A 16,605-nucleotide genomic window follows, 5' to 3' on the forward strand; every position below is an offset into this window, starting at 1 on the left:
CACGTTGATAAACTTCCTTGATGCGATGGACAAAAAAAGCAAATGAAACTTGAAAAAAAATAGCAAACCCCGCTTAAAAGCTTTCACGCTTTGAACCCTCACAGGAACCTTATACTTTCAACTTTCAAAAGCAAACGATTTTTACGATAGTTCATCATAGCCACGCAACGTTTATCTTGAATTCCGTTGAAAAGTAGCCAGTACAAACTTGAAGTAAAATGAGTAAAAAGCCAATGATCAAAAGAAACATTTTATTTATATGGGGCTTTCATCATTATAATTATTGATTACGGTGTCTTTCAATAGAAGTGAAATTCATTTCATTCCCTCTTCGGTACTGAACTCCTTCAACACACCTGATAATACAACACAACTTTGATAATTTGCTTATTGAGATGGGAAATCACGGGAAACAGGAATAATTCCCTAAAGCAATAATACATGTGATAGACAGGCGGATGGGGTATGAATTAATGTACGCAAAATGTGAAAGTAATGAGATATATCTGGGATGAAGTAAGAGTTTTCAACGGAGGGAAGGCCGTGGGCTTGTAATAGCGCATCCATCTCGCACGCAGCGGTAGGATAAAACTGCCATCCTCCCTTCCCCTCTGCTACAAATACCAACATATTTCACGTACGAATTATCCAGGTCTCGCTTCATCTCTGATAGCACGTACCGTTTTCCAACCGTAAATGCAAGGTGAATTGCGACCACTTCCTTCAGTACACATCAGTTTATTATTTTCAATTTGATGATTTGCAATACAATGTACTATACGTTATTCAATGTCTGAATAATGATCCGATCTATCAAATTTAAATGAAGCTGCTGTTCTATTCTATTTAAACGTCTATTGGAATTTCTCATTAGACGCCTTCTGTCTTATAAATAATGAGATTATGGCGAGAGATAAAATTGTGATAATCTAACTAATACTGGTAGCCTTGATTGTATCCAGACTTGGCGGCAGCATCCTCGTACGTAATCGTTGGCCTGTAGCCATCGCGATCGGCCTTGTAATGAACAATCTGCTTGCGACCATCTGGCAAAAGCACTGTGTAGACACCCTGGGTATTGTCACCATCTCGAGACTCTTTGTGACTGTAATCGTTCCCGTATTCGTCATTCACCCGGTATTCAAACTGATACTTGGCTGGGGGCTGTAACGTCCACACTTTATACATTTTTTTCAACAAGAGATACTCTTGCAAAATAACTAGTGAAAGTGTAAATGCAACTATTGACTTTTTTGACAAAGCAGTTACAATAAATCTCTACACCGAGAGAAATCACGTTTAATAATGGAAATTCTACAATTGATCGAAATACTTGAACTGGGTCAACTTCAGAAATAATTTCAGATTAATCTCTGATTCACGTTAAATGAAATTTCTTATTCACGTTAAATGAAATTTCTTATTCACATTAAGTGAAATTCTTCATTGTGTGAGTTGAGGTAGACAAATATTCATTATGGAACGGCAAATTTGATACGCCAAATGCATAGCGATTGATGTGAAGCAAAAGAAAATTAAATGAAGTGGCATCGATTCCAAAATAAAATATTTACTCCAAGTTATAATTTCTCTTTCCGCGGTTAAATGTCATTGGTAACGAAAAGAATAATTCCTTTATTATTTAATCAAATCTCCGTCGTTCAATTTCATACTCTCAATAAATTACTAATAAGACATTGGAATACAAATGCAGTTGTAAGTAAAGCTGACATGTGCAATTTCAAGGAGTATTGGTCAACGGTTGCAAGTACGTACAAGCGGTGTCCACAGATTATCCTCTCAACAGAAAAATTAATAGGACCTTTCTCAAAAACAGATCACTTAGACAATCATTTCATTAAATGAATATAATTTCCATTGTAACTTTCAACAAATGAAGTGTTACAAATTGAATCCTTCCAATATCGGTCATTCCATTAACTGTTTTCTATATTTCTAATTAAAAATAAATATTGATAATTGGAGATAAAAATGACTTACTTGGTCGTACATGTATCCCCCATTACGTCCGGGAATGTCGTAATTACTATCGGGATAGTAGTGTCCCGCTGGTTGACTGAGTCCCCCCGAGTTTAAGTGGCTATCGTGACGAGCGAGATGTCCTTCTGCGAATCCTCGAGGCGATACAGTTGAGAACTTGTTCGGTGTCAGATAGGTATTAGGGGATACGATCGATGTTGAGGGCTGAATTTCAACGTATTGATTCTGATTAGCTGGCAGATAGGTGGAGGAAGGGATGGATTGCGTAAATGTCTCATCGAGTTGGCTCGGGGGTAGATATTTAGAGGAAACGATATTCCGATTGGCAGTATGTTGAAGTAGAGTGGATGGGGAAGCTGGGTTAGCTGATACATGATGACCGATACGGCTATCTTGAATGATAGCTGATGCATGATGGTGAGTTGGGACTTGATGGGCTTCAGGGGCCGAGGAAGAGGAAACGGAGGGTATGTATCGTTCACTGAGTTGTGAAGGCGATGAGGGAGAAACAGAATTGTGGAGACTGCTCGGTGGACGGGCGCTCGGTGAGTACAGAGAATTTGGTATTACATTTTGAGGTAAGCTTTGGTGATTCGATGGAAGATAATGGGATTCCAGTGTTAGGGCTCCCCGTGGTAATGCAACGCGGTAACTTGGGGGTAGATATTGGTCAGCGGTTACTGATGCGAGCGGTGGCTTGTAGCTCACTGGCTCTAAACTCGCCCAACTCGTCGCTACCAATGACAGTACGATTATTGTCCACTGAAAGTATTCCAATGAAATAATTAAGTTAGAAACCCCTTCCTCACTTGTACTTGTCTACTTGACAATTCTGTAAACCTCTTTAGGATAATTACGTGACACTGTTTACCTTCATGTTACTCTTCTTGTGTGAGGGCACAGGCTGATTTGATTTCCATATCATGATGAGACTCTTCTTTTATAGAGGTGTTGTTTGAGCATCTTTGGGAGAAGCAGCCAGGGTGGTGGTTATTTTGCGTATATACCGCGAAATAAAAGTGAATGCTTCGGTGGGTCCTTCGGCACACTTCCGAGCAACCCACACCTTAGCGTACTTGAAGCGTTATTCATCTTCCGCAGATGAAAGACGATGAGCATCCTATAAATGCAGCAATTGTATTCTTCACCTCTGCTTATTTCGTAATGCTCAACTATATCAACGAGAGCAAGGCCACGTAACGCAACATACCAGAGACATATCTTCATTTTTGATGGCTCCCGCTCTCCGATCCTGATGTGCTCGAATCCTTCATTCCATGTAATTTCACTTCAAGGCCTTTCACTCAACCATCCGACCTGTCGCGTCGCAGTGAAACAAATCCCACTACTTCCCTACCTTCACAATGAATGATACAATACATTGATTAATATTCCACCTTCCGCAGCTTCATTCATTCATCATATGCTGTTTAATCTTCGTGATGAAGATATGTTTAATTTCCATATAAATTGGATGCATGATGTCGTTTAATTTCCCCAATTCACTCAACGGGCCGCCAAACTCGCAGTGTCAGAGGACAACATCACCCCGCCATTATCTCAGAAATTTGCTTTGTACCATAAAGTAGAGTAACAAACTCGAGAATCGCTGAGTGGGTACATCGAAACTTTCAAGGTGAAAACCTTCGTGCAGATGGTACCAAAGGAGCCGATGACAACCGCAACCCAGCCTATCCCTGCTCTCTCCCCCTTACGTCACCCCTTCCGAAAACTTTAACATGATTCTCTACCCAAGTGAAAAGTGTATCGCATGTTTCACTCATTACGTCGCTCCTCTAAAGTATTTAGTAACAAGTGGTGAACGACGCGACGGAGCGCGAACCCCTTTGGTCGCTTATATATCTTTCGTTGTAATGAGTTCAGGAGCCATCACGACACGTCTCGTTGCCTACTTCTGCAATTGTTCTCTTTATTGAATTAGTGTCTCCTCGTGGCAGCTAGCAGTACAGTATTATCATTAACCGTCTGACAATTACTTTCAAAACTAAGAATCCAACTTTTTTCGTTTTTTTCTTCTTTCCGCTTTTAAACGCAACATAATTTAATGCAGTCAGCACTCTATTCCATATATGTAATCCATTCTATCATCTACACGAAGTATAATTTTTACAGATATATGCATATTGACCGATTGAAAAATTTGATGCATGTTCGAAGCAGATTGATGCGCAGATGATTGTAATAACAATTTTGTCGTCTGTAGTTAAGCCATTATAGCAGAATTCATTTTTTAAATACCGTAAGGACAAAATTAATCGATAGGTCGCACGACACTTGGTTTTCTGAGACGGAATAATCTGTAGCTTATTGTAATTGAAGAAAAATTCTAATTGACGTTATATACACTCATGGATCATACAAAGTGAAAGTTCAAATTATTATCTAGAATTTCGTGCAGAATTGACTTACCAACATTGCAGTGGGAAATTGTAAGAAAGTTGGAGTTTTCTCATGAAAGTTCCTTATAAAATTTTGATAGCCGATTACTTTGGATTTCAAAAACTTGAAAGTACTCAAATCTCTAACTCACTATTTCTTGGTATTTGGTAATTTAATCCTTATGTTCCTAGATCGTGGATCCTTCGGTAACACAAACACTTCTTCACCAGAATGAGTGTTTTCTCAGATCGTATTATGAATACTTCTTATTGCATCACTTTCATCCACTTGCGTATAGTTAAAACAAAGTTTTGGATAGTTTTGATTGAGAATGTCCACAATCGCGTAGCCATCGATTATTCCTCTTAAAATTCAAGAAACACTACTACTTTCGATTGTAGGATGCAGCATCCCTATACACTTTCGTCCTGTAGCTATCTACTATTCTTCGATAGGTTACCACGCACAATATCGACTCTTTACTAATTATTGTGTGGGAGGTTCGGAAAGACAGATCGATTCCGTAAGTAATTTTCACCAAGTCAAATTATCGCTCCGACGGTTGCTTCTAGACAGTGTTGTAATTTGGATTTTGGGGAGTAGATCGGTTCGTGTAAGTTACACGGATTGATTTTTAATTGGTGGAAATTATGGCGTGGCTTTCCCACTTCTTATTCTTACATGGAATTGACCTGTCAATTCAGCAATTTTAATAGTGTGTAATTTCGCAGGTGATCAATACAAGGAAAATCCGGAGGATATGTGTGCAGATAATAGCGATTTTGATGATTACGATGACAGTCAAAAGAAAAATGGAATAACATCGTTCATTCAAGACATAGAATTGACAATTCGCCAAAGTGTAACATTGAAAGCAGATGTGAATTAGTACATGAATGTTGAATTCTAGATAATCTTAAGCTTAAGATAAAATTTTAGAGCTGTCTCGAAAATTTGTTTTTTGGACGCATGTGTTGCCTCGATTATATCAAAGTAAACATCACCAGATACAAGAAGGTGAAAGAGCATCATCCGCCCGGAGTGAGCAATACTTTAAAGATTTTTGAAAATACATAATACAGAAAAAAACAAAGTTGAGATTGGACTTAGTAGTAGTTCTTCATCATTTGAATACGCTTAGTGGTACTCTTAACTTATTGGGTTCCGGAATGCGTACTAGGAAATCTATTAACAACAATCATTCTGCGCAATCAGAAAGTATCTTATCATCCTCAACAGAATCTCATACTACACGCGATGATATGGACATGACGCCGATATAGCTATATCATTTCATCGGTCCTGACAAATGACCCCTTAGCACAAACTACTCAAAATTCTATTTCCGTAGTATTCCAAATATTAGCAGGAATAATGGAAGTCCTGTTCACTCTTCATCTCCCTTGCTGAACGACATTCCCATCGCGAGTACGGCACTCATTCGATCTCATTATCATAGATGATTCGCCTAATAAGCCAGGACAAGTGACTAAGCCAGTGATCATTGGGAAATTATTGCAAGAGATCTCCTCGACAAATGAGAATTCGTACCTAAATGAACAGAACAATTGGAAAGGAATGCTTCGGAAGAAAAAGTCGAAAAGTATTTATTTGGAGTGTTGCCCTGATATTGAGAATATATACATGCAACTGAAGAAAAGACTGAAAAAACTATCACTTTTAATTATTGGCTCCAGTATGCCACCAGTGAATACTTCAACGGGACTCATGAAATTCACAAATACTTGTAGTGTCGACTCAATACTTCATTGCCTATGTGCTCCATACATCGATAGGATTTCATACCACGAATTTATTTATCATTGGAAAATCGAAAATGGGGCTATGGCTACAATCAAAATCTTGTCCATAATGGGAACCAGAGTTAAAGTTTATAAGGCACGAGGTGAAATGGTACTCGGGTTCAAAGTGCCAAAAATTAATTTGGTTGACTGTGATTCTAATATTAGTAATGTAGCAGATGACATTTTGAAGAACGTACCTTCCCTCACCACAATTAGAACTTGTCGTGGTTGAAACAAGCGAACCTCACGAAATGTAACAGCTTTGAACATTGATCTGATTCCGTTGTACAAAACTGGTATAGCCGGCTTTCAAGAATCGTGAATTTAATCGGTAATATTCAGAACCGTGTAAAACTTGGAAAGCAGAGAGAACAACCTCCTTCAAACATAGTAATCATCTTTTTAGTGACTCAGAAGCATTACAATGTGACAGTCTTGCTAGGAACCAAAAGTACCACGAAGACTATGAAAAACAATTATCACGCACAGATTTACCAATCTGTTTAAACTTTGGTGGTAAAGCCTAGAAATTAGTCGAAGCTATTGAATTTATTGCAGAACATTATCGACCACTAATTTTAACAAATAACAAACTTCCCAATTTGTAGGAATTACATGATGGGATTTCTAGTTCGTCGCAAATTCCAAAATTGGTCAAATTAGAACTAAAAACAAAAAGATTCGATCATTTTCTTTTTTATATCAGAATAAACCATTTTTGTAATAAAATGATAAGTTATTTTATTGCAATAATTATCTTCTCCTTAACTCAATACTTTTAAATTTCTCCTTCCCAGAGCATTAACACAATGTCGAACTACAAAATACAATGGAATTAGTGAAGTTATTCCTAAAAAAATATTTGTTCCTCACAAACTATGAAAATGTTTTTACTAGAATGTATTACATTCCACTCTTCTTTATGTCAAAATATGAGCCAAATTCTCAATAGTAATTTTAAAATCATTCTGTGGTTATTCGTGATTTATAAAAGTTTGTTACGTGGATAAAAATTTTACAGCAACTACAAAAAACTACGAATCATTTAGACTGTGTCTATCAAGTATCCGGCGAGTCATGTATCAATTTTGTCCTTAAAGCAGTTTAATCGTCAATCCTAAAGAGATCGCTCAACTACAAATTAAGGAATTACTACTATAATTTTCTACGTGGTAACTTGCTTTGAAAACATGATTGCAATTTTGAATCAGTTAGAATCATACATGTCGTTCTTATCGGTGACTTATTAAAAAGCAGAAAAATTCGTTTTTCTTAAACTATAAAAATAAAAAAGTAACAACAATTCAACAACAACATACAGCAACTACAAAAAATTACAAATCATTAAGGTTCGCAATATCGTTTATACGGCAATGCCTTATTGAATTTTCTCTTTACTGTCAATTGAAAAATTATTTTTAAAGTTACCTGGCGGCTACTTATAAAAAAATTATTACTACAATGATCTACTGGTCCGTTCGTTTCGAATATCTAATCTATTTCGCCAACCTATTAGAATCTAGTCTATAGTTAACCCTTGTTGGTGAGTTATTGATAAATAAAGATGTTAGTCTTCTGGAAACTATGAAAATGGTTGCACTACAATCAACAACTTTTCATTTTCGATACGCTATTAGGATGACGACCGAGGCACTCGGTAATAATTCTTGCATCATTTAAAAGTTTATGATGATCTATCAGTATATATCCCGCCAATTGAAATTTTTCGTCTTTCGTCTCGGAAAACCAAGTGTCGGCGACCTATCGATTAACTTTGTCCTTAGGGTATTTAAAAAATGAATTCTGGTGTAACTACAAACGACAAAATTGTTATTACAATCATCTGCGCATCAATCTGCTTCGAACATGCAGTCAAATTTTTCAATCGGTCAATGTGGGGTGCCATCTACACTCAGCACGTAACTATCCCTAAATTGGCAAAACCTGTTTTACTCAATGCAATTTTTTCCTCGTCGTATAAACGCAGAATTTTATCATTTGAAAGATTCAAATCGTCAACCTGCATATAAAAAGAAAATTGGTATATATTCAAATGCGCAAAGGCATGAAAGGCTAATGCCCAAATACAAAGCGCAACACAATGGAAATATGGAAATATTTTTTTTAACTCGTTTGCCGTTGGCGAATGCACAAATGATACCGTGAGGCGTTTATTTGGCTTCATTCACGTCTTACACCATCTCGTTTTACCCATCTCATTCTCTCATTCTGCTGAATGTTCGCATTAATATAGCGCGGCAACATATGCATTTCTCCACGTGCAACGCATGCAATAAATATGCATAGGGGGGTGATGGTGAAGGTGGAATCATTAGCATACGACCACGTAAAGTAGAATCGCCTAATATACTCATTAGCATAGATACGTAGGTCAAGATTGCTTTTACTCTTCACATCCACGCGAGCTTATATCCTCTCCGACTTTGTGAAATGGTATTATGAGATGGCGTGACCCTAGCTTCGAACATCACTTTCTTTCTGGTGCTTCAAATTGGGACAGATTCGGAATCGATAGCGAATGTGCTTCTCCAAATGATAATGGCTGTTACTCTATGCATACCGATTTTATTTTCTCCCATTGCATTTTAACTGATCTGCTTTCCACCTCGTATGCTTCAAGGCATGGCTTTCAGGAAACTATGTACTTCGACGGACAAATTCCACCATTATCAATAAATTAATTTCAATGTTTTTTTCCTCTGTCTACCGTTCCATCTCATGTTGTCACTCAACAGATAAAAATACCAAAATTATCATCCAAAAGAAAATTTGGAAGGGAAAAAACTCTACAGTTCGCTGGTAGAATCCAACTCATTCGCTTATATACCACCGCTACCGCAAAAAACCTGTCGCATAATGAAAAATAGATTAGTGAGCCCGTCACGTGAATTTCGTGATGGTATTATTTATTTCTTCTCTCGATTTTTACCTCATCTACTTTTTTCTCCGGTGAGAAGCGATTCGAGTTAAAAGTTTCAGTAACGAGCTCAATCGATGAACTACGACAACGGTCTATCGTTGGTGGAGGAGTTGAGGGTCGATCGAAGATCAATTAATGTCTTCGCATCGTCGAAATGTTGACAGATCCGTGCACCTTTCCCTTCGTTTTCCCTTTTTTCCTACACGTACATATCCAAGTCTATACTAACCGGATTCTATCGTAGCAAACTTTCTAGTTTGCCTTTCAATTTGTCGGGCCACTATTCCTGGGGAAACGAGCGATTAAAACTTTTACAAGCCCTTAATTGAATGACGCCACAGTGGAGTATCCATTTGTCCGTCGATTTTTCCCCCAATCAAGTGCACAGACACTATTGACGAATAATTTGTTTATGAGTCAACAAGAACATCAGAAACAATTAGCCGATCGACAAATTTAAGTTTACATTTTTTTTAACCTTTATGCATACTCCATTTTAAAATATCAGTTGATTTATCCATAAATCCTAGAAGACAATAAATGTGATGAATTGAATCGTAAAGAGTATGTGTTTTTCTTTGATTACTCATACTTTGCATGGTCTCAAACTTCGGAAAATGTAATTTAAGAGAATAACAGTAATGATAGTTCCATTTGATCATTACTTTCTATCGATTAAATACCGTGTAGTTGAAAAATCGAACAAGAAATATACGAGAGCAGCCAAAATGTTTGATTACGATTTAATTTAGTCTTAATCATCATTATTCATAGAACAGAACTATGAAAAAATAGTCAATACGATAAATGGGATTAGAAGACAATTGGAATTATCATTCTTCATAGGATTTTCAGTGAAATTATACTGGCATGCAAACTCTCTGGCGCATATTAGGCGCGCAGAAAGGTTCACGTATATATATATATATATATATATAGCCATATACTAAAGTATTAACACTGACCTGTATATAGATCACAAATTAATCAATCACGAAGTTCTCACTTATTCTATTTTTTCTCGCCGGTAAGATATTAAAATGTATTTTTTTTTAATGCTGTTGAGAGCGTATTCTACAGCCATTTTCAATCAAAGTTAAGGCGGTCACACGTTTTCCCTAAAAATTCTTTATTACAGACAGGTATCTTCATTCATTATTATCTCGCTAAAATGGATGGTTCGGGTGGTCGAACATGTGGCTTGCGTATGATTCACGCTCACGGCTATTGTATTGAAAAGAATGAGTTAAACATTATGCTTTACATTGTTGATGTAGTCGGGAAAACAATATTTCCCTAGCGGTGATGATCATGGAACGTAATTCTATGGAGTAACTACAATGCAGTAATGAAAACTCACTAAACCAAACTCCATAATTAGTGGCATGTTAATAATAATATAAATCCCCTCGAAAATGTCGCAACACCGCCCTCTCATAAATTTCATGTCGATATTACGAAATTAAGATCACACAGAACAGTTGGCCGATGCGGTCAGCAATAAAAAACCAATTGTTATGTGTATATTTAGCCTGACCCTCTCCTATTTTATTTTTACCGTATTTTGAAGGGTTCCCAGGTGCGAATGGACGATGGAATGAAGATTGGATCAAGCTTGATTGAAGCTTGACCAAGGCAGATCGAGCCTCGATTCTCAAGCTTGAATCAAGCTTGGTTGAAGTTCGAAAAATAACTAAGTGGCCAAGGCTGGAATTCTCAGCCTCGATCGAGGCTTGACCGACAATTCTCGATCAACTCTTCGAATTACCCTTTAATTCCCCAATAATTAATTAATCATTTATAAATTTTTGGAATACTTTAGTAGAATATAAGGGGTTGCATTGAGGTACGTAATTTATGAACCTGATAATTATCAAAAAAAAAAAAAATGGTCCACCGCACCCGGTGTTACCCAGCGATCACCCATCCAATTACTATCCCGAGTCGGTGTTGCTTAACTTTGGTGATCGCTTGACATCCAATGAATCCTCTTAACCATGATATTACTTCTCACTTTCTACTTTTTTATAACTGTTATCTCAACCCTTATTCTGGCCCTAATATACTATTACAGTCATTTATGAGGAAAATCGCAATTTTCCAAATTTTCCAAATTATTACAATTTCTACTGAAATTTCAGTATTCTATAAATTTTTAAAATTTCCAAATTCAAAAAACTTTCAAAATTTCCAAATTCAAAAAACTTTCAAAATTTCACAAGTATTTATTTAAACAATTTCCTATGTTAGCATCCATTACTCAATGGATTGAGATATGACGATGTTGAATGGAACATTTACGTCCAAATTTGAATCAGTCTTGGATTCGACAATGAAATCAAGCTTCATTCTATCTTGGGCCCTCTAGCCTGGAAGAACAAGACTGTTTCAAGATTGGATCAAGATTCGAAGGAGCATGTACGGCTCAAATTAGATCAATATAGGATTCAACGATGGAATCAAGATTGGTTCAATGCTGGGTCTCCCAGTCTCGATCTCCAATCCTGAATCTGCCTTGTTTCCATTGTCAGCATGGACATTTCCCACCTGGGTTATGATACACAAAAATTTGTTTATCCCAATAATTGAAACTGAAAAATTGTAAAATTTGAAGTTTTACATTTCGATTACAGAATAAACATGTTGACAAATATCTGGAATATTCCACCACAAATATCAATTTGAATGTGCATGAAATGAAACCCCATGAGACTGGAGACACTTTGAGTTATGAAAAAATTCCCACATATACTTTTCGTCAAGGTATGAACGACAGATGTCCAATTATGTGTGACTAATAGGATCCCTCATTGATGAAGTCAAATACGATAGAGAGGGGTTTGGATTCCCAAAGACCTGTTCAAGACCGTCAGCATCCGAGGATCCCTGCCAATATGTAGCCACCGGGGTTATGACATCCTTATCCTGTATTTGGCCTTGATGTTCTTGAATCCATAGATCTACCCAGTACCAATGATGCTCGGTATTTACATCAAGAAACCATGTATCGAGAGAATGTCATGAGGAAATTGCTCGTCCATTTCCCTATACGATCTACCTCTATTTATGCATTTATCGTCTTATTAATTGCCAATGCCCGCTATAATTACAATTGATTCTACTGCTTCGGTTGTGTTTATTTGCAATACCCTGGAAACCACCGTTGGTCCCATATACCTCTTCATTTGCAGCAAGCAATTGTCCTCGTACCGTATAGAAACGGCGGGGGCATTATTGCATCTAATTAAATTAATCAATTACAGTTGAATCAAACATTTCCTTGAATAAGAGCCAGAGCCCACAAAATGAGGTTTACAAACTCGTTAATCAATCCGCCTCTTGCCTTCTCCCTCTAAACACCAAACAATCGCAGCCGTCGCCAATTTTATCATGATGTAATCACCGGACAGGTGATTTATCAACGGGACCCTTTTCACAGCCGGAAAACTCTCATCCTCAAATTACTTTTGCAAATTTTAATTAAGCTAATATATTGCAAATGACCAATTAATGTCAATTACAAATAATAGGTACATATTCCACAATTCTCCACAATTGAGATCTAATTGATATTAGTATTAATTATTGAATAATCATAGAAATTTTGTGGTTACCTGAATGGCATAAATCAGTAAATCACTCGCTTTTCCGGTGCAAATGTATTCATCGCTGGGATACGACACCAAATGAAAAAGAAGGGAAGGGAGGGGTCTCGATGTAGCTGTCTCTAGACCAGATTCATCTTAAGGACATTCTCTTCTTCAATGTGCTGGAACGAACAATGCTCTATTAACAACCTATCAGGATACCGTTGGAATAATAGCCAAGTTTGCTGCAGTCGAAAATATTTTTTTCAGTTTAAGTGATCAATAGGAAAAACGTATATGATTCCCATAGTGTGATATTACCAAAAATTGAATTCATTTTGACGTCTATTTGCGAGTAGCATCATCAATTAATCAATTAATCGATTCGTGTAATTATGACTATTCAATGCTTTCAATAATTTGGATATTTTATGTGACAGATGACAAAATTGACTTACTGCACTCTGCTTCGCTGAAATCCGGATGAAAAATTAATCTTTCGAATAGCACTCGCGCTTTACATCTCATCGAATATATTCCTCAAGTTTCTCTGCATAAAAACAAATTCATTCAATTCTGCAGAAAAATCTAGAAATTTATTTGATAGAAAAATCTATCTTTACATGCATACACCGTCAAGTTATAGTGAGATGAAACTCCCTCGACTTTGATTAACGCTTTCCTGCTTGAGTAATCGTGTCACAGTCTGCAGTTGGTTCGTCAGTGTCAATGCAACGATTACCACGTACACACTGCGAAGTTCCCGATTTTATCTGTGAGTTGGTTGAAAAATCATTTATCGTCCAAAGTTCGGTTTTCATTCTCCGATTAGAGTTAGCGCTTGTCGATGTTTTTGGCATGAAGGAATGCCTTATAATCACTCTATCATAAATTTATTGAGTGTCAACCTTCTCTAGAAGGCGATCCGTGAACTGATTGGTGAGCGCATTAAGCGAGTTCACATTATCAAAATGCTTTGGTGAGTAATGAATTACTATCGTGAGCATTGGAAACTTCTATTGTATACAATTCGATATATCGAGTTAATGAACTAATGATTACGAAACGTGAATAGATGAATTAAATTTCTCAGCTAATAAGCGGCCACTCAGTGAATAGTAACAATGGTTTCCAAGATGCTAGTGAGGAGATTCAAAGATCTAGCGAGGGACATAACTTCAATGAAGCCGTATGCAAATACTGCAGGTTGCTCGGTTGAGCATATTAATCAAAGAGGAAAATTAACGTGGGAGCAGGCAACGCCATACGATAGTATACCCGGACCTAAATCCCTACCGATTCTTGGAACCATGATTAAATTCATGCCCTTCATTGGTAAATTGCTACATTATAAATTAAACGGAGAAAATTAACAGCAACGTGTGGTAAAGTCAACGAAATTCTTTTCCAACAATTTCCGAGGGAGTATTTCTGTGCAAACGAAATTATCCCTCATTCATGATAAGATAATGGATGACAGTAATAACAGAAATTTCATCTGTTTTGCGCTTGGATCAATAGAAATAATTCAATTCATTTCAATTCAATCATTCAATCATTTGTTATAATAAATTAAACTCTCTCACTGTGAAAAAAAATTATGCCACTCTGTCAATATTCAACCGTTCAAGTTTAATTACCAAGAGTTTCAATTGATCATTTCCAACGTTATACTTCAATTACGATATTCTATTCAGGATGACAGAATGCAGTATTATTGATCTAACATGTTAAATTTTAGAGGGATCTCACTTTACCGTAATTTCCCTTTGAATAATTAATATGGACAATTTCACTAGGTGATTATGCAAATTTATCTGCATTCGACCAAATGTTGATGCTAAAGAAACAGTACGGAGATGTTGTTAAATTGGAGGGCATACCTGGTCGACGAGCTTGCATATTTTTATTCAATGCTGAGGACTGTGAAAAAATGTACCGAGTGGAAGGTGCACGACCGATGCGAGTAGCAATTCAAACTATGACGAAATATCGTCAGCGGAATTCTCATCTCTACAAAGGCAAATACGGGCTGGTAGCAAGGTGAATAAAATTTCAAATTCATTTGAGACAATCATCCCTGGAACCAAATGAAATAGTTTATTTTCCAAATTTATCATTCACAGCCAAGGTGAGGCTTGGTACAACTTTCGCAAGAATGTCAACCAGCATATGATGTCGCCGAGGAGCATCAAACCCCACGTGGTGCAAGTCGACGAAGTTGCCAGTGACTTTATCACGAGAATACGAAAACTCCGAGATGTAAAAACTTTGAAACTGCCTACCACGTTCAACAACGAGATGAATAAGTGGGCTCTCGAGTGTAAGTGCGCGAGAAAATGCTCCACAAGTTTTTATTAATCACCTGGGACAAACATGTGCACTCACTCACACATTTAGAAAAAAAAATTTTTTTTTTGTCACTAGAGTTCTTTGAACGAGTACCATCTGCATCCTGCTGTCGTAAATCCTCGTTGATAATGGGAAAGTTTTTCCCTCAATCGTTGAAGCAAGTCCCTGATTTGTGACAAACCACGTTTTATAGAAACGCTTAATCTCTTCGCACTAAAATCATTTTCAAATGGCCTAATTTATCCTTTATGAATTACCAAATATTGCTGAATTATAACAACTTCATCACATGATTATATTAATCTGTCATTTGTGAATGAAAAATATCTAAGCATAAGCGCTATCCCAAATTGTCATTATTATAAGAAAGAACTTTTTTAGCGATTTGCGTAATAGCCTTGGATGAGCGGCTCGGCTGTTTAAACGATAATCTCGCGTCAGACTCGGATCCTCAAAGAATGATAAATGCAATTCACAAGATGTTCGCCTTATTTTATCAACTCGAAGTTCTCCCCTCCCTGTGGCGAGTCTTTGAGACAAGAAAATTAAAAAAATTATTCGGTGTGCTGGATTTGATAAATGAAATTGCCAGCAAACACATTGACAAAGCGCAAATAAGATTTTCCAAATGGCCAAAGGGAGCTGACGAGCGTAGCGTCCTGGAGAGTCTATTGAGCATTGACGAACAAACGGCATACATAATGGCACTTGATATGTTCACAGCAGGAGTCGATACGGTGTGTATTTGCTTGCATATATTTGTACTCTGAATTTATCCTGAAAAGCCATTATTTAGTGGAAGGATTTTTCAGACCGGCAATGCTGCAGGAACAGTGGTGTACCACATAGCAATAAATTCACGTGTGCAAGAAAAATTACGCGAGGAAGTGGAAAATGTGCTCCCTGAGAAAACATCACCAATGACATATGACGTTTTGAATAAAATACCTTACCTGAAAGCTTGCATCAAAGAAGCACTTCGATTAACTCCTATCGCAATTGGTAATCTCCGAACTATGCAAAAGGACACTGTCATTGGTGGATATCGAATTCCCAATGGGGTGAGATTATTTAAATATTCATCACCTTAAATAGATTCTACTCAATTCGATAAGTTCAACTAGAAAATTTTGCTTTTCAGTGTGATTTAATAGCCTCTCATAGTGTACTAGCTGTAAGCCCTGAGCACTTCTCTCAACCCCATGAGTTTATCCCCGAAAGGTGGTTAAGGGAGAACACATTGGCTTCGATAAAATCAGCTAAAGAGGCGCATCCATTCGCATACATGCCTTTCGGCTTTGGGCCTCGCACGTGTATTGGCAGGCGATTTTCCGAAATGGAAATTGAAATCCTCGTACTACGATTGTTGAAAAACTTTTCGATAGAATGGCCCAATCCTCCGATTCAGATAAATAGCGGATTTATTAATACCATAGCCTCACCCTTGCAGTTTAAACTGACAGATATTTGAATGGACTCGATCAAGCTTCGTACCTCAAATCACATATTAAATAGAATA

At 37.1% G+C, this 16,605-nt stretch overlaps 2 protein-coding genes across 8 annotated transcripts; one reads left to right on the plus strand and one right to left on the minus strand.

The window, feature by feature from the left end:
- Window positions 1-722: 722 nt before the first annotated feature.
- Window positions 723-13,457, minus strand: LOC105273919 (uncharacterized). Of its 4 annotated transcripts, none has more exons than XM_011316644.1 (7): window positions 13,366-13,457; window positions 13,193-13,284; window positions 12,762-12,916; window positions 3,212-3,358; window positions 2,873-3,121; window positions 2,002-2,763; window positions 723-1,164 (listed from the first exon to the last, which is right to left on the minus strand). In XM_011316644.1, the coding sequence occupies exons 5-7, from the start codon at window positions 2,924-2,926 to the stop codon at window positions 934-936; spliced, it is 1,047 nt and encodes a 348-aa protein (XP_011314946.1). In that variant the 5' UTR covers window positions 2,927-3,121; window positions 3,212-3,358; window positions 12,762-12,916; window positions 13,193-13,284; window positions 13,366-13,457; the 3' UTR covers window positions 723-933. The 4 variants fall into 4 exon arrangements, with proteins under 4 accessions (XP_011314946.1, XP_011314945.1, XP_011314948.1 ...); XM_011316643.1 differs by having other exon boundaries at window positions 13,358-13,449; XM_011316646.1 differs by having other exon boundaries at window positions 1,046-1,178; window positions 13,358-13,449.
- LOC105273917 (cytochrome P450 CYP12A2-like) lies at window positions 13,383-16,595 on the plus strand. 4 transcript variants are annotated; one of them, XM_011316642.1, is made up of 8 exons: window positions 13,383-13,509; window positions 13,652-13,713; window positions 13,810-14,069; window positions 14,534-14,777; window positions 14,861-15,057; window positions 15,468-15,823; window positions 15,899-16,147; window positions 16,228-16,595. In XM_011316642.1, exons 3-8 carry the CDS (start codon window positions 13,859-13,861, stop codon window positions 16,555-16,557), a joined length of 1,587 nt encoding a protein of 528 aa, XP_011314944.1. In that variant the 5' UTR covers window positions 13,383-13,509; window positions 13,652-13,713; window positions 13,810-13,858; the 3' UTR covers window positions 16,558-16,595. The 4 variants fall into 4 exon arrangements, with proteins under 4 accessions (XP_011314944.1, XP_011314943.1, XP_011314942.1 ...); XM_011316641.1 differs by having other exon boundaries at window positions 13,828-14,069; XM_011316640.1 differs by having other exon boundaries at window positions 13,383-13,713.
- The last annotated feature ends 10 nt before the right edge of the window (window positions 16,596-16,605 follow it).

This window comes from Fopius arisanus, unplaced genomic scaffold (genome assembly GCF_000806365.1).
Source record: "Fopius arisanus strain USDA-PBARC FA_bdor unplaced genomic scaffold, ASM80636v1 scaffold00008, whole genome shotgun sequence".
Lineage (NCBI taxonomy): Eukaryota > Metazoa > Arthropoda > Insecta > Hymenoptera > Braconidae > Fopius > Fopius arisanus.